The 27,808-nt window shown below is 37.6% G+C and overlaps 1 protein-coding gene across 2 annotated transcripts; it reads left to right on the forward strand.

Annotated features, from left to right (window-relative positions):
- Nucleotides 1–1,021: 1,021 nt before the first annotated feature.
- On the forward strand, nucleotides 1,022–27,788 carry LOC144655896 (A disintegrin and metalloproteinase with thrombospondin motifs 6-like). 2 transcript variants are annotated; one of them, XM_078516078.1, is made up of 28 exons: nucleotides 1,022–1,121; nucleotides 1,935–1,968; nucleotides 2,285–2,310; nucleotides 2,595–2,661; nucleotides 3,030–3,343; nucleotides 4,350–4,497; nucleotides 5,572–5,738; nucleotides 5,847–5,933; nucleotides 6,688–6,812; nucleotides 7,462–7,475; nucleotides 7,684–7,789; nucleotides 12,319–12,450; nucleotides 12,957–13,110; nucleotides 14,003–14,098; nucleotides 14,718–14,860; nucleotides 15,576–15,642; nucleotides 16,396–16,480; nucleotides 17,288–17,412; nucleotides 18,290–18,413; nucleotides 20,655–20,744; nucleotides 22,461–22,621; nucleotides 23,104–23,242; nucleotides 23,585–23,711; nucleotides 24,174–24,393; nucleotides 24,967–25,123; nucleotides 25,661–25,942; nucleotides 26,228–26,547; nucleotides 27,281–27,787. In XM_078516078.1, exons 2-28 carry the CDS (start codon nucleotides 1,935–1,937, stop codon nucleotides 27,299–27,301), a joined length of 3,531 nt encoding a protein of 1,176 aa, XP_078372204.1. In that variant the 5' UTR covers nucleotides 1,022–1,121; the 3' UTR covers nucleotides 27,302–27,787. The 2 variants fall into 2 exon arrangements, with proteins under 2 accessions (XP_078372204.1, XP_078372212.1); XM_078516086.1 differs by lacking the exon at nucleotides 7,462–7,475 and having other exon boundaries at nucleotides 6,688–6,810; nucleotides 7,668–7,789; nucleotides 27,281–27,788.
- Nucleotides 27,789–27,808: the final 20 nt, after the last annotated feature.

A 27,808-nucleotide genomic window follows, 5' to 3' on the forward strand; every position in this document is an offset into this window, starting at 1 on the left:
AGGCCGCTTAACTCCCTATGATTCGCTTCGTACAAATCGTTTGCACACTCGTTTCCATTAAATACCATATTTGGAATATCAAGAGAAAAAAATAACCAATCGAAATTGCGATATTTGCGTTTTTAAACAGGCTTGGTTGAATAAAGTCGAATTTGGTTAAATTCTCGTGTTATCGTAGTTAAGTAGTCTCGAGAACATAACTTGGATACACTTAATGAATTTCTTTAGTTTCTGTAAGAGTCGAAAATGTTGTTGCGTGTGCTATTACGTGTGTAAAGCATTCGCGTACAAATTCTTCGTGTTTCCAAATATGGTACTTGGCAAAACTGAATTGAAGTTGTTGTAAAGATCAGATCTTTACAAGTGTATTAAAACCTTAATTTCGGGGATTGTTAAAATTGTCGGAGTAACGGTTATGTAATATTTTGTTGAAACTTAAATGTATTGGTTAAAAATGGAAACTCGCGTTTTCTAGCCAAGAGAAATTCGTTTACTGACTATGGGTCATGGATGGCATTTCAAACGGTGAGAACGCGCGTTACATGTTTCAACCCGTATGAGTTTCTGCAGAAACGCTAAGATTGAGTAGTTCTTAATAACGGGCGCTTCGTAACTAGTGTGTCTTGGTACAGAAGATTGCCATCGAATTTAAATCAGTGGTAACACGAATTCGACCCTTCTCTTTCCCTTAATTTAGTAATTGACACCACGTTCAAACAGACTTGGTCTGTAGTGTAAATAGTAAGGTGGAGGTACACATTGCAGTCTAGAAATAATTTACAATACAGCAAAAGTGAATTAGCTTTTAATGTCGACGCCGTCTTCATTCCCAGAATCAAGAAACAATTTCTAAAGAATTATTTGCAGAGGCCTATAAGTGGCAAAACAAACCTGTCGATACGTCTAAAACATTTCTTTTTCCGGCTTTGTTCAACTCACTGCGTGTGTCAGAAATATACATCGAAAACGACGTCCACATCTGCAAGTTTCACACCAGAACAGATGCTTATTAATGTCTCCAAATATAAATGGACAGTATTCTTGAGATAAAGGCTAAAGAGGCAGTACCTCTTCAATAATTAAGAACTTTAACACTGGATGGTCGTTAAACAAGAAGGAAGGTAGCGTATATAGAAATTTTCTTTATTACTTTCCTTCCGTTTTACCCCTAGCAAGACAATACAAGAAAAAAAGTTAGTACGTTCTTTTTCTTAAAAGAATCTTAACCGAAAAAAAAATCAGCAAAACAAAAGAGAAGAATACGAAATATATATTGTCACGAGTAGTTTACTTTCCCTCTGCCTTTTTCATGCCTTTCACATTGATTATAAAGTAATTTTCAGTCCCCAGTCAAAGCCACTCAATGCAACAAAAATTACACAACACCTTGTCTCGTAACTCATTTGTCGCATCAACATTATGATCGTGGGACTCGATTTTTCGCAATTCTTTATTTCTATATATCGCAAAATTTGAGATCCACAAACATCAATGACCCAAAATGTTATACCCTACTGTGAGACACTTTTAATCACCGTAACGGCAAGTAATTCTGTTCATGTTAATTTTTTTCGAATCATAAAACAGAGAGACATATAGCAGAAGTCCCTGCCTGTGTAGTGAATATTGAGCTTTGCAGCAAACGAGAATGTTATCCTAGTCAAGATTTAAGTCTCGTTTTGTTGTAGTTCTGCTCAATATCACTGTAAAATATGGCTTTTGACTGATTCTGTAGCGTTCATTGACAGACTACCCAGGCTTTGATTATGGGCATCAGCATTTGGAAACGTTTTTAACATTTTTATTTATTTATGTTTTTTTGAAAGGGGGAGGGGGGCAATCGCGAATTTGCTTCTTCCATTTTTGCGAAATAAAGTTCGCGAAACTAAGTTGCAACAATATTCAGTTTTACATTATTTGTCCTCTTTTTTTAGATGTTTGTTTTCAGCCGATGTCTGGTTGTCATTGGTAAGCTTTTTTCTTCTACTTTTTTCTATTGTCCACGTATTTCCTTTGTTTCGGTTAGACAATACTCAAAGCGCCAAGCAAACGCCTAGCTGTACAAATAATTGAGTATTTTTTTGTTGACAAACGTTCGACACTCTAATTTCATTTTTCTTATTTGTTTCTTTTTTGTCGTATATTTGTGTATTGGAGTTTTTGGTGTCACTTTCTTTGAAAATTAATATTACTAAGCTAACAACTGAAATGTTACTATACTGAACTGTTTCGATTTTTCCCTGTGAAGAAATACTAACAATGACTTATGGTAACTTAATTGCAGGAACATTACTATTTTTGGACGCAAAGGTAAAATGTTTCAAACAAGATGAGCTTACTTTTCAGAGTATTATGGGTTGATGTGCGTGAGATAAAGTCTTGATTGCACGTTGAGTTGTGCTTAAAAAAATGCAATATACGTGCTGTTAGTGTTTAGCTATTTAGCTCACTCAGTGTTCTTTGAAAGTTTTATCTTCAAGAATGTGATCCAGCCTTTAAGATACATCTATCATGTTGAGATCTGTTAAACAACTCAAAATACCTCTGATGACGCCAGCTGTGCTTTGATATAAAATTCCCTTTTGTTTCCTTAGCCTCTCCATCGTCACATGACAGAAATAGAAATACAGAAGTTCTTTGGTGTTCAGACCTCCGCAGATGGTATGTTTTATATTATGAAGCTCCAAGTCGTCAAAGGCCCCTTTGACAAAATTATCACTTTATTGCCTCTGGTCAGCACTCAGCATTTGTGCGCGAATAGATAATTTATGTGCAGATCAGAATGGAAGCGAAAAGATTCTCTTTGCTTAATTTTAAAGAATACGTGGTACGATATCCTTCTTTTTAAGGTCTAGATATGGTACTGTAAAAGCAAATAGTAAGCGCGTTTTGAACAACCTTTCAAGATGAAAAAAAAAAAGAATGGTCTGTTCGGGCAAACCGAATATTCCCACCATTTACATCCCAACGAAATTTCTGATTTTTTTTACTTGGTTGATGGTTAGCAAAGAAAACTTTGATCTTTCTAGTGCCTAGGTACGAAGTAACCGAGCCTTATCAGACTAATGAAAATGGCGAGTTCGTGTCCCACACGCTCCACGAGCGACACACGCGTGACATCCATAACAGTGGGGCGTGGTATTACAAGATGGACGCATTTGGCAACAAAATGCATCTGAAACTAACAAGGAACACACAGTTAGTGAAACCGGGCCTCGCGCTTGAAACAAGGCACGAAAACGGTGACGTCACAAGGACGCCTGTCAAATCAGATTCACTCTTTCATGGGAAAGACGTCTCTGATCCTGACTCTTTAGTGGCCGTGAGCAACGACAAAGGACTGGTAAGTAGTCATTTCTTGTTAGAATTTGAATAAACAGCATGCCATTATAGCATTCACTGAAACGTAGGAGTGAAAATAACTTTATATAATGAAGTTATCCCCTTTTTCTGTAATTCAACACGTCACTACAAAATTCTTCTCAATGCAGACAATATTGGATAAGGTTAAGCAAAAATGCGCAAGTTATAAAGCCTCTTTGGTTTTTTACTGCCCAAGCTGAAGGTTGAATTTAACAGAATGGAGTATACTTAGAGAGTGTCATTAAAGTTCACTGGGCTAAATCTTACAGCATGGCTGCACCTGATACATGCGGTGAAACAAAAACTTAATAATTTATGAGTTGCCCGTCATTTAAATAAAGATTATCCATCCATCCATCCATGCAAATCATTTCAGTACTTCAATTAGGTGATAAAGGAATTTCAAATTAAGGATGTCCTGGATGACTGTGTTTCCTTACTGTCTCAAAAATGGATATTTTATTCATTTTCAAATTTTCAGACGTGGTAGCTAGTATTACGAAGAGATGCCTGAAACGACTATAAATAAAAGCGAATAGTAATGATGTTAGAATTTATTTTACCAATTGTACAACTCTATGGGCGCCATATTTGTGCTTCAAAGAGGGACACAAATAAACAGTAATTAATCAATTATATTGCGCAATTATCAATGTAAAATTTTCAATTGCGCATTACAATGCTAACAAACATGGAGACTGCTTACTAAATATCGTAATTTTCTCACAATTATTTTCGTCATAACTCGGTTGTGAAAAACGCTACAGAGCTAAAATTTTGACAAAACATCTATTTCTGTCTGCTCTGTCATCTGGTAGTTTTGTGATGGTATCATGCAAAGAAACAGTTTTTCTAACACCAAAGAAAACCACCGATAGAGGAAAAATGAATAGAGCGTCGAGAACAAAACGTATATAACAATAATAACTTAATGACACTTGCATGACCATTCAACACATGATAAGTTTGTTACAATTCTTTTACAGACAGGCATGATCAAACTTTCATCTGAGACGCTCTTCGTTCATCCACTTCCTGACCACTTAGCTCAGCACGTGACCACCGGAAGTGGAGCCAAGCCGCATCTTGTCTACAGGAAATCAGCAATACCACTTAACTGCGGAACTAAAGCAGGTTTGTTAATAAAACAAAATGAGTAAGGACGAATGATATGAGTGTATGATGCACTTCGAAAATTGGCAAAATATTTAAATAAAATAAGAAGAGCCTAAAATGGAAGAAACTTCTAGCCTCATTTCATAGAGACTGAATGCAAAAGCAAACACGACCGTTAGTTTTCTGTATCAAATCGAAGTTCTTAGACAACTTAGCCTTTTAAATTGGTATGGTTGTTTTAGAACCCAAATCTGCTCGTGTGAAAACTAAGAGACTTAAGTTTTGTGCACCAAGTCTGGAAAGAGAAGGGCGAGACTTAACAAACGAACTGTTTACGTCCCGTCACCAGTTTTTTCTTAGTTATTTGTTATTCGCTGACATTTATTTGTAACTACTTACATTTGGCAATAAGCGTCACAATCATGTAAACATATGTGACCTTGCACGGGAAAACGTACTTGGAACTTTCGGTAAGTAATAAAGATTTTATCATTTGAAAATGTTTTGACGTCCTTCTAATAAGCTAGACTAGTTCTTAGACTAGCTGTGTATCATTTCTCGTCCAATTTTTTGCTCAAAGCACAATCTTGTTTCGGTCGTAATGCCTTCTCGATCTCGGCGCGAAATGAGTTTAATATGATTTAAAGCTTTACTTGGCAAAAATTTTTATCTTTTAAAATAAGTTCACAAGGTGGATGTTTTGATCAAACGTCTTAGTTTAGTAAACCAGTCGATAGTTTGAACGTTTTAGTTGTTTATGTTGTTTAGCCAATTCGTTAGTTCGCTCGTTAGAGTCGTTTTAAAAAGTCGTTAGGCACTTCGTTAGAATGTTCTCGCAAGTCGTTAGATATTTTTGCTTGAGCGTTCAACTCGTTAGAAAAGTCGTTAGAGCGTTAGGAAAAGTCGTTAGTTACTCGTTCGTTAGACGTTAGTTTTTGCCCGTTTAACGAATTATCGTTAAAGTACGTTTTCCCGTGCAAGGTAACATATTCAAAAGATATATCATAAACATTTTATATCATTTATCTCGTTAATTAGTACGTGCGTGTATTATTATGAAAATAAAATATCTCTACTCACCAATTTTCTTAGGTGCAGCCTCAAACCTTGTAGCCACTGGCATAAAAAATGACGTCAGCAGTGACAGTTATAATCCCCCTGCACATAAGTACTTACAAGCGGCGCTTGTGGTGGATGAGAATGTCGTTGCTAAACATGGAAATGGCACTGCAGACTTTTTGTTAGTCTTAGCGAACATAGTGAGTACTCCATTCACCGCTGTGTTTTTTTTTGTTGTATCAGGCGTTGGAATGATAAATATTTTTTGTTGCTTAAATATTTATTTATTTTGTTTTATACTTGTCCAGGTTGCTGGAACATTCCGCGACAATTCCATCGGAAACATCAAAGTGAATTATGTTGTGAGTCGAATTATAACCATCACCAACAAAGAGGTATTGTTTTAATGTGCATGGTAGTCTCGTTGAATTCTATTGAAAAAGGCTTACTATTAACTGACAACAATCGCCCTGAGTCAGTTTCTGTCACAATGCCAAAGTTTTTAATGACACCAGGGAATTTAAATTTAAATGTAGATCAAATATTTACAACCAAATTCTGCTTCTCCGATCACTAGAATAAATCATTTATGAGACTTTTTGAGATGGATTAAAATGTACTTTGCTTGGAAAAGGTTTCAAAGGTAATTATTAAATGTTGTATTCGAATTAAATTATCAACTGCAATTTATGTTGACCCTTTTCACGTAATTATGCCGCAGATGAAGTTTACATATTTTGGGTTGTAGGTGCTCACTGAGTGCACTGGATATTCAGATATTTCCCAATTTTAACTGAAGCATATTGTGTCACACAATTGTTAACCAACCGCGTGCGATTAAAAAAAATATTTGATGGATTATACTGGCCTTTAAATATATGACTAACATTTAACAATTATTCCATGAGCCCGCGTTGGGTATGAGATGGTAGATAACCAACGAGGCGCGTAGAGCCAGACAATTTCAATATTTAGACTTCCTAGATGTTTTCGCTGACGTGTACATCAACCACATCTGTGGTCCATGGCATAAATTATACCATTGCCTGTAAACCTTTTAAAACTCAGGGATTGCAATATACCATGGATAGTTTTTTATATTTCTTAGCATAACCTCTAATGGATTTTCTCGAAACGCTTTTTTTGCAGCTTAACTTGAAGCCTGACTCTCCCACAGGAGAAAAGCTAAGCAAGATAAGGGAATGGGCATATAAGAATAAGCCAGCGAACAAAAGCGATCCGTTGTACTTCGATGATATTTCACTGATTCATGTGTAAGTCTTTAACATTTTTTTAAACGTAATCACTAATTTGTTCTTCAAAATTATCCAACTTTTGCTGTTGTAGATGTTAGGTAAGTGTATAAACATTTATCGTCATTTCTTGTAAGCCAGTATTTTATGTTTTGTTTACCTTTGCTTTTCTGCATCGTTAACACTAATTTTAAGTAAGATCCAGAATCTTTCCTTGCTAAAAAAAACCCAGCAACAATTCAAGATTTCTTCCAAGAGCTGGGTCTCTCATGTCAGGGGGATGCCGTTTGAACAAAAAAATGAAACCCCATTAGTAGGAAATCTGAAACGGCTAAATCTTATTTAAACACTAAAAGATTTAATTGTAAAAGTAATAGGAACCTCAAAGACGTAAAGTTCATACTGGCTAGTGTCATGAAAAAAAAAAACAATGCAAAACTTTATAATAAACACGGGATATCATCAGGGCACCTCCCCCCTTCCCCACCTCACCCCCACCCAGTGACATGTACAGTTTCAAAGTGTTTTCTTCTTTTTGTTTTCTTTTTAGAAATAAAGTGCAAATATATTCAGTTTGCATGTGAACTTTACAAAAAGTTATATACAATATATTAACAATAAACAAAAATAGTTTACAATATTTTCCTTGTTTTTTTTTTTATCTGTACAGAGGACACGGTGGAGGTACGTATTTTAATGAATAAGTTGATTAATCATCATATTGATAAATCCATTTGCTTTAAATTTCACCTGGAAATTATGTGATTTAGAGCCATGAGGTTAAGACATGTTTATATTGTCCTCTCTAGTGAGAATGCATTTAACTTTATAAGATTCTTATTTTTATTGTGGCAATTGCTTCTTTCTTTACTCTAGCTGTTTATTTTTTTAGGTCTAGCTATAGCTGGTGGCATGTGTTCGTACAGAGTCACTGGCAATGTAAACGGATATTCAGGTCTGCAAACCGCGGGAATTATTGCACACGAGACCGCACACAAGTAAGTTTCTTTCAGTGGCACCCAACGAGAAAAGTTTAGCAAAGCTCTTGAGATGTCCTTGTTCCGTTTCCCCAAATCATGACTTTATTATAGCTGCCATGTTAGCTTCCATCTTAGATGCGACATCTTGGATTTTACCATTTATAAGAAGGTCGTTTTTTTTCAAGAAAGTCAAAAAACTAACTCAAATTGATGCTAAATCAAGCCAGAATGCTGAAGGAATGTAATGAATGTAAAATAAAAAATCGTACGATTTTGTTAAAAAAAAAACTGGAAAAAAAAAGAAAAAGGTTAAAAATTACGATTTTTGCGATACCTGCTTCCAATTAAGACATTGCCGTGGCAACTTCAAATGTCATTGACACATGGTGGACATACCAAATTTCCGCAAGGAATCAACGAACAGCCACTGAAAGTTTTACAATTGTATAGCCTGCGAGCAGGCTCTCTATTCGGGGCAACGTGAAAATTGAACTCCTCGAGCGCCGAAGGCGCGATCGCGGGCGAAGGCGCGAGAGCTTGGGCGAAGCGAGCCCGCGAAGGAAGAGCCTGCACGCGGGCCATTGAATTTCAAATCCGGCCAATCGAAATGTGTCGAAATGTGACAACTTGTTGACAACTCGCCAAGCTTCCGGTATCAATATATCGATGGCTCTTCACCACTCGGGAGCCTGTTCGCAGGCTACTTTAATTCATAGATCGAATAAGTTGTAAACAAAGCGAGTGGATGTTGCCGTATCTGCAAGTGTAGATTTTTGGTAAAATATGGAACAGGTAAATCAGGTCGGATTTCAACTGACGCTCGTATTAAACGTCGTTAAATTTAGCAAAGCAACGCAGTTCAACCCATCGATTGTCCCTCCTTCACTTGGTCTTGAATTATGCTGGAACGGCATAACTAATAAAAACGATAGTGTCTGAGGGTCGTTCGAAAACCTTCTTCGCCGTTGCCATTGCGAAGAGTTGAAATATGAAGCACTTGCCGTAACCGGTTTGCATAACCGCAAAAACATCTCGTCCTTCTAGAAAGCAATTTACCGCATATTCCTGTTCTTGATTTAAGTTAAGGAGATCTTTAGAATCAAGCGAAAGTTTCCAAAATGCTTTATGAACGCTGCTTAACGAAATTTGCTTAACTATTCACGAACGCCGTAGTTGATTTGGATTTGATATGGACGCTGGTTTTTCTCAGATTAATTGAGCCTATCATTTTTGACCAATCAGAGTGCTTCGTTCGTGGACGAACGCGCCGCATTCGAAATTCAATGGCGTGCGCGCAGGCTCTCAATTTTAATTGCGGGCTCGCTTCGTTCTATATAGAATTCAACACCCAACTAACACATAATAATCTATCACTAGGTCAAAATTCTGCTCTCAGATAACAAGAGTTCAATCCAGTGAAACATAATAACCTACCACTAGGTCAATATGTTGCCATCAGATAACATGAGTTTTATTAGGAACACTCCAACCCAGTAATACATAAAAATCTAGCACGAGGTCAATATGCTGCCATCAGATAACATGAGTTTCATAAGGAACACACCAACCCAATTAATACGATAATCTACCACAAAGTCAATATGCTGCCCTCTGAAAACATGAGTTCCATTAGGAACTCAAAACCCAAGTAAGACAGAATAATCTACCACTAGGTCAAAATTCTGCTCTCAGATAACAAGAGTTCAATCCAGTGAAACATAATAATATACCACTAGGTCAATATGTTGCCATCAGATAACATGAGTTTCATTAGGAACACTCTAACCCAGTACAGTCAACTCTCTCTAAGACGGACACCGTCGGGACCGGCCCCAACTGTCCGTCTTAGAGAGGTGTCCGTCTTATAGAGAGTCGAAGTAACGTAACACCAGAAATTTTGAGAAGATAAAGCTAAACGGCTATGCATAACGAATACACGTCTGTTTTGAGTCGCTTACTTTAGCAAAACTCATAAAGTGGAACAAGAATAATATCAGAAATTCGACTTGTTTGTTCATTACAAACGATAATACTGTAAGTAGGAAACTACCTCTTTGGTGCCATTTACTTAAGCAGAGAAGTAACACGTTATAGCGGATTGTTTTGGTAAGTTTGGTATTCTAAAGGTGCTGAATTTATGTTGATACCAAGTTTCGAAGTATTATTTACTAAAAAAATAACTTTTTGTTCGTGTCCGTTAGCGGTTTCAAAGTGTCCGTTGTCCGTCTTAGAGAGGTGTTCGTCTTACAGAGAGTTTTGTTACAGTAAAATGACTGAAAAACGGCAGGGACCATCACCAAGTGTCCGTCTTATGGAGGTGTCCGTCTTATAGAGGTGTCCGTTAAGAAAGAGTTGACTGTAATACATAAAAATCTAGCACGAGGTCAATATGCTGCCATCAGATAACATGAGTTTCATAAGGAACACACCAACCCAATTAAGACGATAATCTACCACAAAGTCAATATGCTGCCCTCTGAAAACATGAGTTCCATTAGGAACTCCCAACCCAAGTAAGACAGAATAATCTACCACTAGGTCAATATGTTGCAATCAGAAAACATGAGTCCCATAAGGAACTCACCAACCCAGTGAGACTTAAAAATCTAGAGCAACGTCAATATGCTGCAATCAGATAACATGAGTTTCATAAAGAGCTCATCGACCCAATTTAGACAATAATTTACCATGAGTTTCATAAGGAACTCACCGCCCAAGTAAGACAGAATACTCTGACACTAGCACAATATGTTGCCATCAGATAATGTAAGCTCCATTCGGAACTCACCAACCCAGTAATGCAGAAAAATCTACCTTTAGGTCAATATCTGGCCATCAGATAAAATGAGTTTTATAAGGGCCTCAACACCCAAGTCAGACATAATAATCTACCTTTAGGTCAATATGTTGCCATCAGATAACATGAGTTCCATAAGGAACTCAACAACCTAGTAAGACAAGTAATCTACCACTAAGTCAATATGTTGTCATCAGATAATATGACTTTAATAAGAAACTCACCAACCCAATTAAGACAATAATCAATCACGAGGCCAACATTCTGCCCTCAGTAAAACTTCCCCGAAGTAAAACAGAATAATCTTCACTTAGTCATTATGTTGCCATCAGATAACATGAGTTCCACGAGGAACTCAACAACCCAGTAAGATAGAATAATCAAGCACTATGCCAATATTCTGCCCTCTGATAACTCACCAACCCAGTAAGAGAGAATAATCTACCACTAAATCAATATGTTGCCATCAGATAGCATGAATTCCATAAGGAACTCGCCAACCCAGTAAGACAGAATAAGCTACTACTAGGTCAATATGTTGTCAGTTGTTAACATGAGTTCCATAAGGAACTCACCAACCAAGTGAGACATAATAAACTTCCACTAGATCAATGTGTTGCCATCAGATAACATGAATCCAAGAATGGATATAGAAACAAATAATGAAATCAAATTTGAAAAGTACGCTGAAGGTGTTTTTAGCACCGTAGGAATTCCCATAGCCTACCAAATGACGTAAGTGGTACAAGTCGGGGCATTTTTGTGAAGGGAATTTTTCTTCACATTTCTAAAATCCTTTCAATGGCAAGCCAAAAAATAGATTACGCTTAAAAGAAGAATACTTCACAACAAATTTGTTAAAACGAAAGGATTCGAAAATATTTCAAAGGTAGCTGATTAATATCAGTACGTGACTCGATGTCTAGCCGATCGAAAGTGAAAACAGAATAAATTTCTGTCTTTTGACTTACCCTGCGAGATTTCTTTGCAGTTTTTTTTATTTCCTTTACACTTTGCTTTAGCCACGGACGACCTCGTTCCCAGGCCTAGTCCGTGCGTACGGTCAGTCGGATGGACGGACGGTCACGTGACAACCAAAATTTTTCGGCTCGATGGTTTACCAAAAATGCTAAAGAATGGCTCATAATCTTAAAACCACGAGGTGAATATGTTGCCCTCAGTGAACATGAGTTCCATGAGGAACTCACCACCCAAGTTACATTACAATTATCACGAGGTCAATATGCTGCTCTCAGATAACATGGTTCCATTAAATCCAATTACTCCAAAAAGACAAAATAATGCAGCACGAAGTTAATATGATGCCCTCTAAAAACATGAGTTCCTTAAGGAACTGACCACCCAAGTAAGACATAACAATGTATTTAAAGTGACGAGTAAGATGTGCAACCATACTACACACTAAAATGTCCAATAAGGGATTATTATTCAACGTTAACTTTTACCAAAATGCGGGCTTTCCACAATCATTCAGTGGTCAAGGGTATGACAGTACCTATTAAACCGGTCCCGCAGGGTACAAATATTGTTAAACTGGTTTTGTGGAGAACAGACGGATCGTAAGAAATTTTTCATCGCTTCACGCTTTATTTGTATTTCATGAAACGGAGTTGAATATATTAGTATTAATGCTTTCGTTGTTATCATAGTTTCTAGCCATGTAAAATTTACATCTGCCTTTTGCCAATATAATGTCCGTTGAGAATTGAGTTTCTTCTTTTCGTTATAGCATTGGCGTATGGCATGATGTGGATTACAACTGTTCAAACGGCGTAAACATCATGTCCACTCGTGTAATAGGAGGAGAAGGAGCCTTGAAATGGTCGACATGCAGCCGAGATGTGCTTCAAAATTTTTTCAGGTTAGTATCAACGAGCTCTCAATTTTTTATCGTAGTTGTGCAACATTTTTTTCTCTTTTTTTGGCGTCCGCATTTCTATGTTTAAAATTATTTGGACTGGAAAAGAGATGGCAGTCATATTTTTACGAAATCAGCCGAATACAAAACAGAAGTATCGTTACTGAAGGTTAGTTCACTGACACGGTTGGTTGGTTGCTCTCTGTAATTCTGCTGACCAGTAAATCAAGCTGCAACAGTTTGTGAATAATATTTAAACTTAATGAGGACGAAATTCCTTTTTCTTTTTACTATTATCTCTTTTCTGTTTTTTTTTTAATACTTTTATTAATTTTTTTTTTTTTATTCTATCCCTTTTTTTTTTTTTGTAAAATTTTAAAATTTCTTTTTTTTTATATTTTTTTTTTTTTTAATTAATAAAGTCGTTAAACTAGTTTAGCTTGAATTACCTTGTTATTTTGGATGACCAGCAACTGTAATAGACATTATTTTTTTATTTTTTATGGCAGTGGTCCAGGTTCCAAGTGTCTGGATGATCCTCCGCAGATAACACTTCCCGGGTTTAACAACACTGATGTTTCAGACAAATTACCTGGTGTTTTGTATGATGGCAACACTCAATGCGCATTTCAATACGGTGCAGGATGGCGAAGATGTTTTACGGTATAACCTGTAAACAAAAAATATTGTTCGATTGACCTTATTCCGAAATAATTCTGTACTTGTTCCGTATTATTTCTCAGAGGAGACATTCCGACACTACAACAACTAAACAGGCCCGTAACCACGATTTTGCATGGGGGGGGGGGGGGGGGTTGCGTATGAGCGCCTTCGTGACGAAATCGTGAGCGCCGCAGGCGTGATAACGTAGGGGGGACTAGCGAATTTTGAAAACATAGGTTATCTGAGATCGCATTTCGTGCGTTTTGAAGATTGTTTGTTAGGGAAAAAAAGGTAGGTTAAAGTAAAGGTAAAAACGATAATAATTGGAGTTCATTTTTAAATTCAAATCATATTTTTCGAAACAGAACCTAGAAAACGCAATGACGGCAGTATATAGAAGGAAGACAGGAAAAAGATAGGTTTCTTCTTTTCATTGTCAAATGGTAATTACATAAATCAACCAGAGTCGGTTTGCTGATCTTTTAGCACTGTGGTAATCTCCGACCTTCTTGGGTTCCTCCGAACTCAACAAGTACCTAGTATACTCTTTTTTTGGAAGTGCCTGGGAATATTAAAGGAACTTCGAACGGTTCCACTATGAAGGACATTAGGTAGAATGTATCGTTGAAATTAACCTTGAATCTCAAAATATGGTTCAAAATATACCACACGAATGTACAAATGGTGGACCTTCAGCACAAAGGACCATATTGGATGTAAATGGTGGAAGTACAGAAATACCACCCCCCCCCCCCCCTCCCTACGGGCCTGACTAAATATATGTTTTTAATTAGTGGTTTGATTTAAACCATCTATTTTTACGTATCGTTTGAGACTAAGAGCTTTGCGAAGTTGACGATTTTATTTTAATTTGACATAATTTTATTTTCAGGACAACTGTGCTTTGTTGTGGTGTACGAATTCTGGGAGTGTTTGTCACAGTAATTTTGCTCCACCAGCCGATGGCACAACCTGTGGACCACGTCACGTACGCTCACTTTAATTATATACCCTTCAGTGAAGAATTATCGGCATGCTAACAAATATAAAATACTACCTGACCGCTACAGTGATTTTGCACATCATTCACTTATTTAACGAATTTATAGTACAAACCATTTAAGCGTGTGATACCATGCTTATTTCTACGAGCTTTCCAGTATTTTGGCGAGCCCCCAGGGCAAATTTACAGCAAAAATGCCAAAAACAACAACAACAACAACAACTGACGTGTTCAAATGTCATACCAAGGTTTTTGAGTAATTGTCATTTTTCTCTGGCTATTGCCCGGTCAGAATAAATAAAAGAACAACAGAATTTTGCTTAACCAGTCCCCTTTTACTCGTTTCGCACGTTATCCTTATTCTACCAAACGTAGTTGGGAATAATCTCCCACATTTACTTTGAATCTGCCCCATAAGTACAGTCATCGGTCCGAACGCCCTAAAGGTTGTCAAATCTTCAAGAAATCAAGTTGTTGGTGTTTGTTTATTTCGACAATAATGTATATAACACTTATAGGACCCATCGACGTTCGCTTCACTCATAAATCTTCATTTGTAAATCACTCATAAATCTTCATTTGCGACTGTTTCTTTTTTCCCCAGTGGTGCATCAAAGGCAAGTGTGTAGACAACGGCTCCCCAATAATTAACGGGGGGTGGAGTAAGTGGTCAGATTCTTACAGTCCTTGTTCTGCTACATGTGGAGGAGGAGTAAAATATCGTCACAGGACCTGTACTAATCCTCCGTAAGTGGCCACCTTCAATGATAAAGTGTTGCCTACTTCTTTTAAGTTTCTGAACTTATCTCTAAAACTATCGATTTTACTGTTGGTGTCTGTGAAACAACCATAAAAATACATGTAGTTTGCTTTATAAGTGCATCTCTAAAAACGTGACAACTTCTTTCAAGTTAGTCGATTGTACATAATTCGTCTCAATTGATCATTTAAATATCATAGTCCGTCCAGATCACACTTCTTTTGAGATCTGCAACAAGGCGTGATCATGATGTCCACGAAGCCCCAAATTGGATTTTTTCCAGGACGTCAGAAAACCACCGATGCGTTTTAAAAATAATGCTTATAATATAAATATCATAATAATAATAATGATGATGATGATGATGATGATGATAACTATTTAATTCACAATACTTCGCTGGAGTATCTCTTCGCCTGTAAATAACTGATTAAAATTTAATATGTGACTAAAATAAAGATGAATAAATGACAATTTACCACAAGATAAAGTTCAATAAAAAATTATGAAAATGAAAACAGGAAAATCCAAAATTAAAATAAAAGCTAAATGTCAAAATATCTCTGTCGTGAGAAGAGTTTGTTTAAATGCTTACCGTTACTGTAGTGATCAAAGCGATCCCCTCTGCCTTTCTAGACCCCTTTGATACATACAATGCCTTCTTTACTTTAGTGTTATATAAACCACTTCTATGTTTTGCAGACCTTCTATTACCGGGGAGGATTGCTTGGGATCAGCGAAAGGAAAATGGAAGATATGTAATTCACAGGTTTGTTTCAGCTTTCGGCGATAGATTTATCGAGCTATTTAAACAATAAAAAAAAACATTTCGGCCCTAAAAAATTGCAGCATTGTATAATGACTGGCTTAGCAGCGACAGGATGTCAGCCATTATGCTCTGCCGACAAAATGCTCAACATTTTTTTCACAAAATATATCTAATTAACAAGATTTACCGATATTTTCTGGTCACGTGCTCGTAAAATTATTCTTTATTTTATTAATTCAGGTGCTAATGGCTTCTGAATAATTATAGGAGTATCAAATGGTCTTTGCGAGCATTCGCGAGCATGCGAGCAAAGTGTTTTTTTTTGCGAGCAAGAGCACTGAAAAATTTTTTTTTAATCTTCCGAGCAACGAGCATTTTTAAAAAAGTTACACCACGGAAAACCCAGCATGCGAGCACTTTTAAAAATGTGCGCGCACAAACAAAAGCGCCCCCACAAAATTTTTTCGCCTTTTGCGCCCACTCTTTTTTTTTGGGGGCATTCCCCCCCCCTAATTATAATTTACTCTCCTTGCTTAAAATTTGCATATTATATAAGTGAACACTACTTTTCGATCCTCATCGGAAGATGTTTTTAATGCAATAATGTTAGGGAGTCTTGAAATCCGATTCAGTCTTACGATAATCATAAAATGTAGATTAACTAAGCCTGAAAGGATATGCTTTGCTGTAGCAGCTATAGAACTGTATTCTAGAATTTCAAAAGCACTGATCCTCGTGTGTTTTTTAATTTAGACTGAGTGCCCGTTACCCATTTCGAATTCTCGAGATTTACTGTGCAAGAAAGTACATCCTGGCACAAGGGCCTACTACGATGGAAGTATGCCATAAAATTAAGTTAATGTTGATTTTTTAATCTTTTCAATCTTACAAACAGAGGATTAGCTACAGATCTATTGTTCTAGATAAGGATGTCTCGTTGAGCAGAATAAGATTATGAGGTCAAAGTAGCGTCAAAAGAGCACAATAGTGGCTTGTGATTGTAGGCACAACCAGGCTGTCTGCGGTAGCTTTAGGGCCCGGGGATTTTTTGGGTGAGGGTGTGCCGCTGGGACTTTGAAAACCTTACCCTGTACCACACACGTTGTTCAGCGGGATCTTGCAACCCTATACTAGACTAGACACCAAAAATCCCTACCCTATCCCAGACTTGCCTTTTTTTACAACTGTATCACTATCAGTATTCTAATGAATACCTATTTGTTAACAACGTTGCACGTTGATGTTATCTCCGTTTAGGAAAGGCCCTTTATTTTCCGAGTTTCTTTTACAATTCTGAACTTAATTCGTCATACTACTGATCAGTTTTTCCGAAAAATGATACCTATTCTATGATCTAGACCAAAACTTTCTGATTTCAATACCTTTTACCTTTACAGTTCTAAATATGAACACTGGACGATATATCAAACTTACTTTGATAAACCTTCAATTGCGTTTTGAGAACGTTTTCTTCTAGTTTTAACAAATTGTATAGTCTGTATGGCGGTTAACTAAGACCGAACTAGGAAATTGACCTATACAACTGCGTGTGAAATTTGGGTCATGATGTTTGGTTTAACTATGAGTTATTTTAATTACTGGTAAAAATTGTTGTTTCTAAAACTTGACCTTCGTTTTCGTCCAGATTCTTGTGGACTTGCCTGCATAACCCCGGAGCTGCTAGTATGGTATTATGGCTCTGTTCCTGATGGATTTCGATGCACCGATCGCCCTGATATTTTTGATGTCTGCATTGGTGGTAAATGTAGGGTAAGAAGTTTACGTTGTCACGAACTCAGTAGTATTTGGGAATTCAATTAACGTACCATAGTACAGAAGCAGTGCAACTTTTTCTTACTTGAGTTGTAAGATTTATGAACATTCTTTGCTGTCCTCTGTCATACAACAACGTCTGTGTTTTGGTGACATGTGGACCACAACGGTGAAGTTTCGAGTTTCTGTTTGGAACTGAACACTGTCTTTTCCGCTTATAACGTGAAGATAGTTCTCACACCGAAAGGAAGACTGAGTTGATCTAAATAATCACGAAGTTATATAAGAAATTACATTTTACGTTGCCCTCGGCGTTACAGTAGTAATTTCTTAAACTCTCTCTTGAGGTTTATTGAACAGTAACGACGGTGTCACTGGGGACAACACCTAGTAATAAATATATTTATATTTTAAGTGCGATTCTCGCAATAAACCTAAAACAGAAACACGGTTCGTGTTCTCCCAAATACGAGGGATGTGGTAATTTCACGTCGTTTCGAAAGGGGCGGCAAAAATATACTAAGGATTATAATGCACGAATAGGGCAGTTCCAAAAGAAACGTGAACAAGTAATTTATAAATGAAGTTCAGATCATTTTTTTATAAGAGAGTAGTGCTCTATTTTGTTCCCCCTATACCTGCCCCTTTAACTACCCTACTAGTATTAGAGTTTTCCGGCGAAATTTGAATTCTGAAAAGGGCCTTTATTGCCACTAATAATTGAAACTCAGTTCATTAAACTTATAATTTTATTAAGACTGATCGGCAAGAGTAGCATTTCGTGAAATAAAAATTTGTTCGAGATAAAGTTTGTCAAAAAAGTAAAAATTACCTTGACTACTCTACAGATAAAATAAATAGCATTTTTTCTTAGGCTGTCGGCTGTGACCATGTTTTGGAGTCTGGAGCGAAAAAAGATCGGTGTGGAATTTGTGGTGGGAATGGAGAGACGTGTATTTTGGTAAACTCTTCTTACACAAAAGATGCCAGGAATTACGGTAAGAAAGTTAGATTGTAATGAGCTATCGCTAAACAAAGTTAAATAACCAGAGGCGGATCTAGGGGAGGGGTTGAAGGGGTTGCTACCCCCCCCCCCCCACCCCTTGGGCAGCATTTTTTATAAAACAACATTGTTTCATACGTAGTTGTTTATCTTCCGCCAATTGACTGATTGTCAAGTTAAGAAAAGATAACGTACATTTTGCGACAGTTCAATATGAGCAACAACTAGAATAGCGTCGGTTTCCGAGCGATTCTTTAATAAAGTGCGTCTATCGCTGCAACAACTTGGAAACTGAAAGGTGGATAAATTCTTTCTTTAGTTTGCGAAGATGGCGAACTAAGTGGTAATCAGCGAAGAAAAAACTTTCTAGCAATCTTCTACTAGCACTTGGTGCCTGTGACGAGGATACTTCTCCAAACATCCATCTTCTTCTCCTCATTGTATGCACCTTACCAATCAATAGTGCGGAACCTGAGCAGTCCTTTTCGCTCATGAAACTGCCTAAAGAGCGCTTCTCAGATCTCGCTATTATTGCTAAGCATTACTCTCAGAGATTCGAGGTATAAGAGAGATATGCAAGGGCTTTGTAGTAGCTCATCCAAGAAGACTCTTCGGGCTACATTGTTCTATTAACGAGGCATATAGAAAAGCGACAAATAACTAACGATGTTACTGCTGCGTTATTCATTTTGTTTTTTTTTTTTCTTGAAAAGTAAGGTAACCTCCAGCTTTTACATCATGCTTTCACAAATACTTTTCGAGTCTCAGGAATGCTGGAAATGGTGTTTTAAAGGGTAAAATCGGAAAAATTTTCCCGGGGTGGGGGGCATGCCCCCAGGACCCCCTAGAAGATCGTGCCTTCAGCGCTCCCTATCCACGCCGATGACGTCGAGACCTGTTGTGTACAACCCCCCTTTCAGGAATTCCTGGATCCGCCCCTGATAACTGGTATACTGTGATTGTCCACTGTCCGGGTGAGAGTTGTCCTGGAAAGGACGGTTGTTGACGACTAACGTTTCGTCATTCTGTTTTCCCGTTTGTGACTTTCAAAAGAGATCATTGTTTAAACTTGAACTTCTTTATTTGGGAACGAAAAAGTTTTACCCGAATTTGAAAGCTGTTATTGCCTATTCGAAAATTGCAGCTGGTGTTTTCTCGCACCCAAAAAGACATTTTAACTTCTTTAATAACTTCTTTGAAACTGAACAGCGTTGGTATTTTCAGCGGTAACATTTCACTAAAAAGAAAAGAACGACAGAGAATTGCGAGCGTTCTGAGCAGATACAACATCAAAATGACCCTGACCAGAAGTCAGACATCATATATATGCAAGTGAAAAGATGTTGGTCAGTCGGTGGTGTTAAGTCTCAGATCCGCTGAAATTAATTGGTCAATTCTGCTGTGATGTTATTGGCAGCAAGACCCGTGTCGCGTTCGTCAACAGTAATCAGTCAATTGTAGGCTTTGGTAGATTGTGCTAGCATAATTTTTGGCATAATTGGAGCTAAAAAGCATAATTTGTGAAACGAGTGCTCACTGCCACGGCATAATTAGCAATTTTTAGCACTTTTTGGAGCATAAATTCATAAAATTTAGTAAATATGGTGTACTTTCTACAGAAATAAATGAAATTTAGGTAGATTGTTCTTGCAATGCCTGTTTTAGCTATACAATTGTGATTGTTAAGTCGTTGGAGGCATTTTACAAACGGTTCAGAGATGCGAGCAGCTAATTTAGACAGCTGACGGCCGTGACAAACTGCCATAAAAACAAATAAATTACAACAACAGTTTATTTGAAAAACATCATAATTTAGTGTCGTTATTGCGCACCTCTATGTACAGAATCTACGTCATTTTGGGAGCATAATTTCGGAAATCAGAAGCATAATTTGGGAAATCTGGCATAAATTTTGCATAATTTGGCAAAATTTTGAGCACTGCTAGTAGCATAATATGCCACTTTTAGGAGCACAATCTACCAAAGCCTAGTCAATTGTAGCAAGTTTTCATCCGTCTTAGGTCGTGAACACCTGAACACTGGGTGTAAGATGAAGGTTTGTTTTCAGTTGGTGTACCAGAGTCCTTCGTTGTATTAATAATGTTAAATAAAATATGCTATTCAAGTTTTCGTTTCTATACGTTTTTTTTTTTTAATGAGGAAATAAAAGAGCACTAAAGTTAACAAAGATCACCCCATGCAATTCCAAGTTATGTTTTTTTTAATCGTCTTCCAGGTTTTGACAAAGAGAACCTTATTGTTGTACTGCCTGTGGGGACGGCAAACGCCATATTCAAGCAGAGAAAAGTAGGATACAATATGTTGGGTATGTTCATTTATTTTTTCCCTAAATGAGCACTTTCTTGTTTCCTTAGTATAAACAAATTACCGGTAGACTTAAATTTCAATTTGATTTCATTTACCTAAAATCTAATTATTAAAGCAGGAAGGAAGTAATCGCCTGCGGCACACATCCTACATTTTTCATAAGTTCAAAATTCCTATAAGATAGACATAGGCGTACGGGGGGGGGGGGGGTGGGGGGGCTGCAGCCCCGCAGCCCCCCCCCCCCCCCCAATTTTTGGGCAACTCAGATTTTTTGGCCAGCAAGAGAAATTTGGGCAAAGCCAGTTCTTAAAGAAGTTCCATGTCTTTTTCTATTTAAATTCGGCGTGGTAAACGGCCAGTTATATTCACCCGAGACAGTGAAGGGGATCATATGTTGATATATACGTATTCGTAATTTTTTTGTTTCGGCATAACTTTCTTGAATTGAATGATATCGTAGATTATCGACTGGAGACACTCGAAGATTTACCGGATCCACGTGCTAAGCAACCACTGTCTCATTACCACGGGCTTGACGTACCGAGAGCCAGTGAAATTAACGCCCGTAGTTTCGTAAAAATGTACGCGACAGTGGAAACAAATCCGCGTCATACATGCGTTTTTTTGTTTAGAACTCGACTTGTGCCATATGCATATTAGCCAGTGGTACAAAATTGTAAGCGGGCCTATTGCCACCGGATTAAGAGCTACTACGCGTCTACGACAAGGTGCTGTCCGGGATTGAGCTCAGGTTTAGTGGAAATAACCAGGAAATACTCTGTGCTTTGGGAAATATCTATTACAGTGAAACACCTGATAAAGAAAGCTTCTCCCGCGTTGCTAAATTTTACAAAACTGACGGCGAGATTCTGGAAGACGAGCGGGAAATTTACGCGTGTTTTCGTCATGTGCACGTGGCAGTACGTGACTGTTTCAGAAATGCTGGAGATAAAGCACGAGACTGATCTTTTTGATATGTTTTTAGAGTTTTTAATGTGGTACATATCCTTGCAGTGATACTCGCTACATCGTGTTCTGAAGAACGATCATTCAGTGCGTTGCGCAGATTCAAAACCTACCTTGGCAGCACCATGAGGCAACAAAGTGTCAGTAACATGGCACTTATTAACACTGGAAGGGCATATGCCAAATCTATATAGTCAACAATGACATGGATCGTATCATTCAGTGATATTTTCGGCCGTCGAAATGGCAGAGACAGCTATTTCTTTTAACGTGTTTTATGAGCTCATATGGATCATATGTCCCTCGTTTCTTTTCGATTGTTTCGTAAAAATTTAGGCAATTTGGGCAACTTGCGAAAATGTTTTGGGCAAACGGTTCACCGCCTCTGCCCCCCTCCCCCCCCCCCCCCCCCCGACAAAAATTGCCCGTACGCCTATGAAGATAGACAATGGTTTTAGGCAACGAGGGAATATGTGAACTTGGCGAAGAGCGAGGACAAATATACGGTGGATATGTGAAATCAAATCTGAAGATCGAACGGTAAATGGCAATGATGACGTAAATAAACACTGAATTTAGAATTCTTATAAGACTGTGCATTTTAAAATCGTTGACTAAAATATTGGTTTTTAAAGTGTGTGCGTACATCCGTGTGGACGCTGCGCAAATGTGTCAATTACAAGGAGACTTAGCTTTCATGTATTTCTTTTATGTATGTGTTAAAGGTAGTTTTTACTTAACGAAACAGGCATCAAAGATCATCTAACAGGTCAATACATAATCAAGCTTCCTTCCTGGAGTGTAGCAGTTTATTATAATGGAACAAGAATTGAATACAAACATGAAGAAAATCGGTTTAACGATTCCATTATGGTTGATGGGCCCACAAAAGTGCCTCTCCGAATGACGGTAAGGAGATATTCAGAAAGGTAAGTTATGATAATGATGACGACAACGACGATGACGACGACAGTCGACGACGACCACGACCACGAACACGACGACGACGACGACGACGACGACGACCACGACCACGACCACGACGACGACGATGATGACGATGATGGTGTTGGTGGTGGTGGTCATGATTATCATGACAGTTATGAATAAAGGATATTATTCTTTGGTCATCCAGTCTAGTGGAACTTGACACGTCAAGATACATTTCTTTTAAAAGAATGGGCCCCTTTCTTTTATAAGTACTGTTGGTAAAATCCTGGTAAATTGAACGGTCAACTATACTGAAAGCTGGAAAAAGTAGCTATTCAAATTGCATGTGTTCTTAAGTGTACAGCTATAATGTACTTAAAAAATTCAGAAGCTATTTTAAATAGGAAAAAAATTGTAGTTAGCAATTTTTAATTAAAATTGTGTTGTTTTTTTTTTTTTAGTTTGTTTACTTATACGAAAGGAATCAAGGAGTCGACATTCAGTACTACAGACCGTTATTGTCAAACGAAACCGCTCAGAAAGTTTCCTCGAAGTGGGTCACTGGGGAGTGGTCTGTCTGCTCCGTAAAATGTGGCCAAGGTAAATTTTGTGGCCAATTGTGCGCCTATAACACCCATAACTGTTTTTATTCCCTTTCATGCACATGGCTTCAATACTTCACACATCAAAGAACAAAACGAAAACTCTTTACTACTTGTAAAGCGGGTCTCAATTGTTCTGGCTTTTGGCAGGACGGGGCATGTTCATTCAAGACGAAGCAAGACAATCTGTCTACATTTTCTACCCTTAGTGTTCGCTTTCATGCTGAACTGTTTTCTGGTGAATCAAATTCTTCGCCCACTTTAGACACTTACACCCAGACTGGGTGTATTAGAAAACTCCATTTAGCAACTAAATAACTGTTAATTTCAACGTTTGTAGGAGTCATAAGTCGAGATGTTAGCTGTGTTCGATCAGACGACGGAACACCTGCCTCCACCCGGTCCTGCTCAGGAAAAGTAAAACCTCAATCACGCAAATCATGCCAACCTCAGAGCTGCTCTCCAGAGTAAGTCTTTTTTCTAAATATCTCATTGAATGTTTTTCAATCTGTCTTCTAAACGCTTGTGTAAACCTTATAAAGTTTTAATCCGTACCAAGTTGTCATGCTTTCACGGAAAATTACTGTTAGTATCAGTTAAAATAGAAATAAAGCGTTCGAAGTTTGGATTTACTCTATCGATCGAGCCAGCGGCCAAACTGTATCTAAAAGTCACGGGAATCCACTAGTACTTTTGCCCTTGCCGCACGTCAGACATGAAAATCGAATCCGCTTTTCATGCGCTTGTTTCCCTTTTCAAGAGTGAGAGATATAGTAAATATCTTATTAAGAACCTCGTGTTCTTTGTCCTTAGCTTAAAATAATTTTGGGACTATAGCAATAGTAAGTTTACAAAGCACGTGCACATCGTGCCTTTGTATATAAAGTAAATGAATCTCCAAAGACATGTGTCTTTATTTCATTTTAAAGATGGCATCTTACAAACTGGAATGAGTGCTCTAAAACGTGTGGAAATGGCAGTCATTTTCGACTTCTGTACTGCCGAAAAAAACTTAATGAATCATACTATGAGAAACTTGATGAATCATTATGCAACGGGCTTGCAAAACCGAGCGGGTCCAAGCCACTCTTCCAACGTTGCAATGAAGTACCCTGTCCGGCGGAATGGAGGACTTTACCTTGGTCTGAGGTAAACATAAATAAAAACAACAAACAAACAGTGATGTGGGGGTATATTCTCATATATTTACACCAGTGCGTGGATAAACCTAAGAACCAGTCATCTTCTATAGGCAAGCACTATAGTGACAAGCACTGTACATATGTTACTGCCCCCCCCCCCCCCCCCCCCAAAAAAAAAAAAAAAAAAAAAAAAAAACCTTGACACACATACCTTCGGTAGTTCAGTTAACGAATTGTTTCTGATTAGAAAATTTGCACAATTGCTTGATGTGAATCGGATTCAATGCGAGCCAAATTATTTGCAAAATTTAGTTATTTTTTATGTTAATTTCATCGAACTATTTTTGACATTTATTTTACTAATTTTTGACGTAGAAATGGTGTCATGACGACTCCGAAACCCCGTTTGATTTTATCGCTGATTTTAACACGCTAATAATACAATCGTATACAATTATCTTCTGTCAAATTTATTTCGTTTTAATTTTTTGAATTTTGTTTACTTGTCTAGGTGCTTTGGAAATAAGAACTTACTTTTCGTAAGTCACATTTTAAATTTTATTTTATTTTATCTTTTTAGTGTTCTAAGACGTGTGGTGGAGGTTTGATGACACGAAAGTTAGAATGCATCCGAACAGACGAACTGGGACACGTTATACCGGCTGCAAAAGAACTGTGTCGATATGCAATGAAACCACTTACCGAGGCCATCTGTAACGACGACAAGCCTTGTGATCGTAAGTTAAGGATTATATATTTTGTATATAATCCACCGATTAATTACCGGACGCTTTCACTTGACAAGACACATTAAGTGCTAAAAAATCGGACGACGAGTATCAGACAATACACGACGTCCAATTTGATATTGTCGCCCGAGTCTATAAAAAAGTACAAAACAAACGAGAGCAGTCATAAAGAAATGAAATAAATAAACCCATTTCTGGCTTGCTTACATATTGGATGATAACTCACTTCGCTGAAAGGTTGCTCTTTAAACTTCATAGTTGCCGTCGATGGTTCACTTTTTGGAGTACTGTTCAGCGAATCTTGTAGCCTCGGACATTAACCTTTATTATACTAGCCGCCTAAACTCAAAGTTTTTTTCTTTGTTATAAAGAGCACTCAGTTTTAACCGTTAAGACAGAGAGAGCTAGTATAATGATCAGCACTTTAAATTCCTTTAGAGTTTATTCTCTGCTTTCCAGAATCTAAAGTGTTTATTAGCAATTTCGTGAACATTTTAAACTTATGCAAGATTTTTTCCTCCCAAGCTCCACCTGAAATTCAAGTGGCTTGTTTCATTGGCGCCGATAATCTTGAAGAAGTACTCGGAGATTTCACCAAGGAAATTAAATGGGATAACACGAATGAAGTTGTCAAAAAGTGCGCAAAGTTAGCCCACGCAAAAGATTACAAGCTTTACGCGTTGGGCAAAAGTGGCCTGTGTTTATCTGGTCCTAACACAAGAAACAGATACTTCATTGGTGGTACTTATGGCGCGTATTGTAAAGACGGTATTGGAATGGGAGACAGTATGTTTGTTTATACCTTAGGTATGTTTGTTTACGTTTTGTTTATGGTTTACGTAAGCATCAATGTACCATCTTTCCTAAGATATCTTCACACATCTTCCTATCGTATAGTAAATAATCACGGATTGCTAAGAATTTCCCTGTAACTCAGGCGTACGACCGATGCAGGAGAGATTATGGGTTCGACGTCCCATGCCCGAGTCAAGTAACTGATTACATCTTTATTTAAGTTATTTATTTTATGTTTGCTAATGGGATACAAAATGGCAGTTCTCATGCTCTTATGCATGTAATTGTACTTTACAGACCACATGCCAAGTCTTCAAGCACTCGGCTGTTATCATGACAGTTACTACGATCGAGCCTTGTCAGATCTTTATGCAATCTTTCGAGATCAGATCATTTGGACGAACATGGAGAAGACAGTGAAACAGTGCGCCCGAGTGGCTTACGACAAAGGGTACGAATACTTCGCCATCCAGTTTTATGGAGAGTGTTTCGGTGGAAAAGATGCTGGGAAGCATTACGCTAAGCACGGAAATAGTGGAGACTGCTGGGTGTTTAACAACCAAACTGGCCACGGAGTGGGAGGAGACATGACTAATTTTGTTTATCGAGTAAACAAGGTTAGTGCGAAATGTCGAAAATTTAACATAAAAATGATGTATCCATTTGACAAGCTGAAGTCTCAATAGAGTTTTCGCAGGGATTTGCTTAACCGGTTATTTACAATCAATACCCGATCGACAGGGCGACAAAGCTGCGTATAAATTGGATCAAAGCCATGAAAAATGAACTGTAATATGGCTAAATTTTGTCGACGTTGCGTTGTAATATAATTTTCAAGGGGTGAACTGATAAGAGTTAATTGATCGGGAAACTCGGCTTGCATAACGCTAATTTCACCCCCGCGAAAGTCGCCAGTGAATATAACGTTTGAAGTTTTGGTCACATTTGCCATCAATGCATGCAGACACAACATCTCCTGGGGAAGTAATATATCAAGCACGATAAACAGAGTTTCATTGGTATATCCAAACACGGAGAAGAGAGTTGAAAATACGAGGCGCAGCATTAAGTGTATTTTTGTTGAAAATATATACTCAATATACTCAATCGAAACAAAAGCTACAGAGTAAACGAAGAAATATAATCGTAAAGAAACTATGCTTATTACGACCGGGTATCCAAACTTATACAACTTATATAATTTTCTTTGTTTTAACTCGATGAAATATTAATGAGTTTGAGAATTCTGAATTCAACAAACAGAAACAGAGTTCATTTCATTGTCTTTAAATGCGTTAACACCTGGCATTGGGGAAATGCTTTAATTTCGTTTTTTGTTTCTTTTTTTAGGATTTAATAACCGCAGTGTGAAAGATGTCTACAAGGTTGAAACTTCACGTCAAGTGGGCTTAATTTAAAAGTGTAAAAGGCATCTGACAGTTAATAAATATGGCTGTAATAGGGAACGGATGAAGTTGCTTTTACAGTTCACAAACCGGACATAATGTTTTGATAGGTTTTCTTAATCAGTAGGGGAGAGAGTGTTCTGCGAGGAGGCCCTGCGCGTAGGTCCAAGCCTTTTCCCTTTCATATACCTTCTATGAAAAACGGTACCCCTTTCACATATCATCTCTCTTGAATGAATGAATGATATAGGTGCTTATATAGCGCATTTACAAAGCACAATGCGCTTTACAGTTAGAATTTTATTGGATGAGGCTACACTTTTCTCTTTTCTTCTACACTTTGCTCTTGATTTGTCGCTTAGAATGTTCAGATTAATTAGCTGTTTGTATTGGTGCCTCTGTCCGAGTTATTTTGAAAGGTCCTTACCTATACCCTTCCTATTAAACCAATCCCTACCTTTTCTATTCCTTC

The sequence above is a fragment of the Oculina patagonica genome, chromosome 1, assembly GCF_052425735.1.
Source record: "Oculina patagonica isolate OP01 chromosome 1, crgOcupat, whole genome shotgun sequence".
In the NCBI taxonomy this organism is placed as follows: Eukaryota; Metazoa; Cnidaria; class Anthozoa; order Scleractinia; family Oculinidae; genus Oculina; species Oculina patagonica.

Bases quoted from the DNA above. Each gene is read 5' to 3' on its own strand.
- LOC144655896 (XM_078516086.1), top strand. From the start codon at position 1,935: ATGTTTGTTTTCAGCCGATGTCTGGTTGTCATTG. The intron at 7,790-12,318 runs GTAAGTTTCTTT...TTTTCGTTATAG, and splicing joins GCACACGAGACCGCACACAA to CATTGGCGTATGGCATGATG. The intron at 25,943-26,227 runs GTATGTTTGTTT...TGTACTTTACAG, and splicing joins TATGTTTGTTTATACCTTAG to ACCACATGCCAAGTCTTCAA.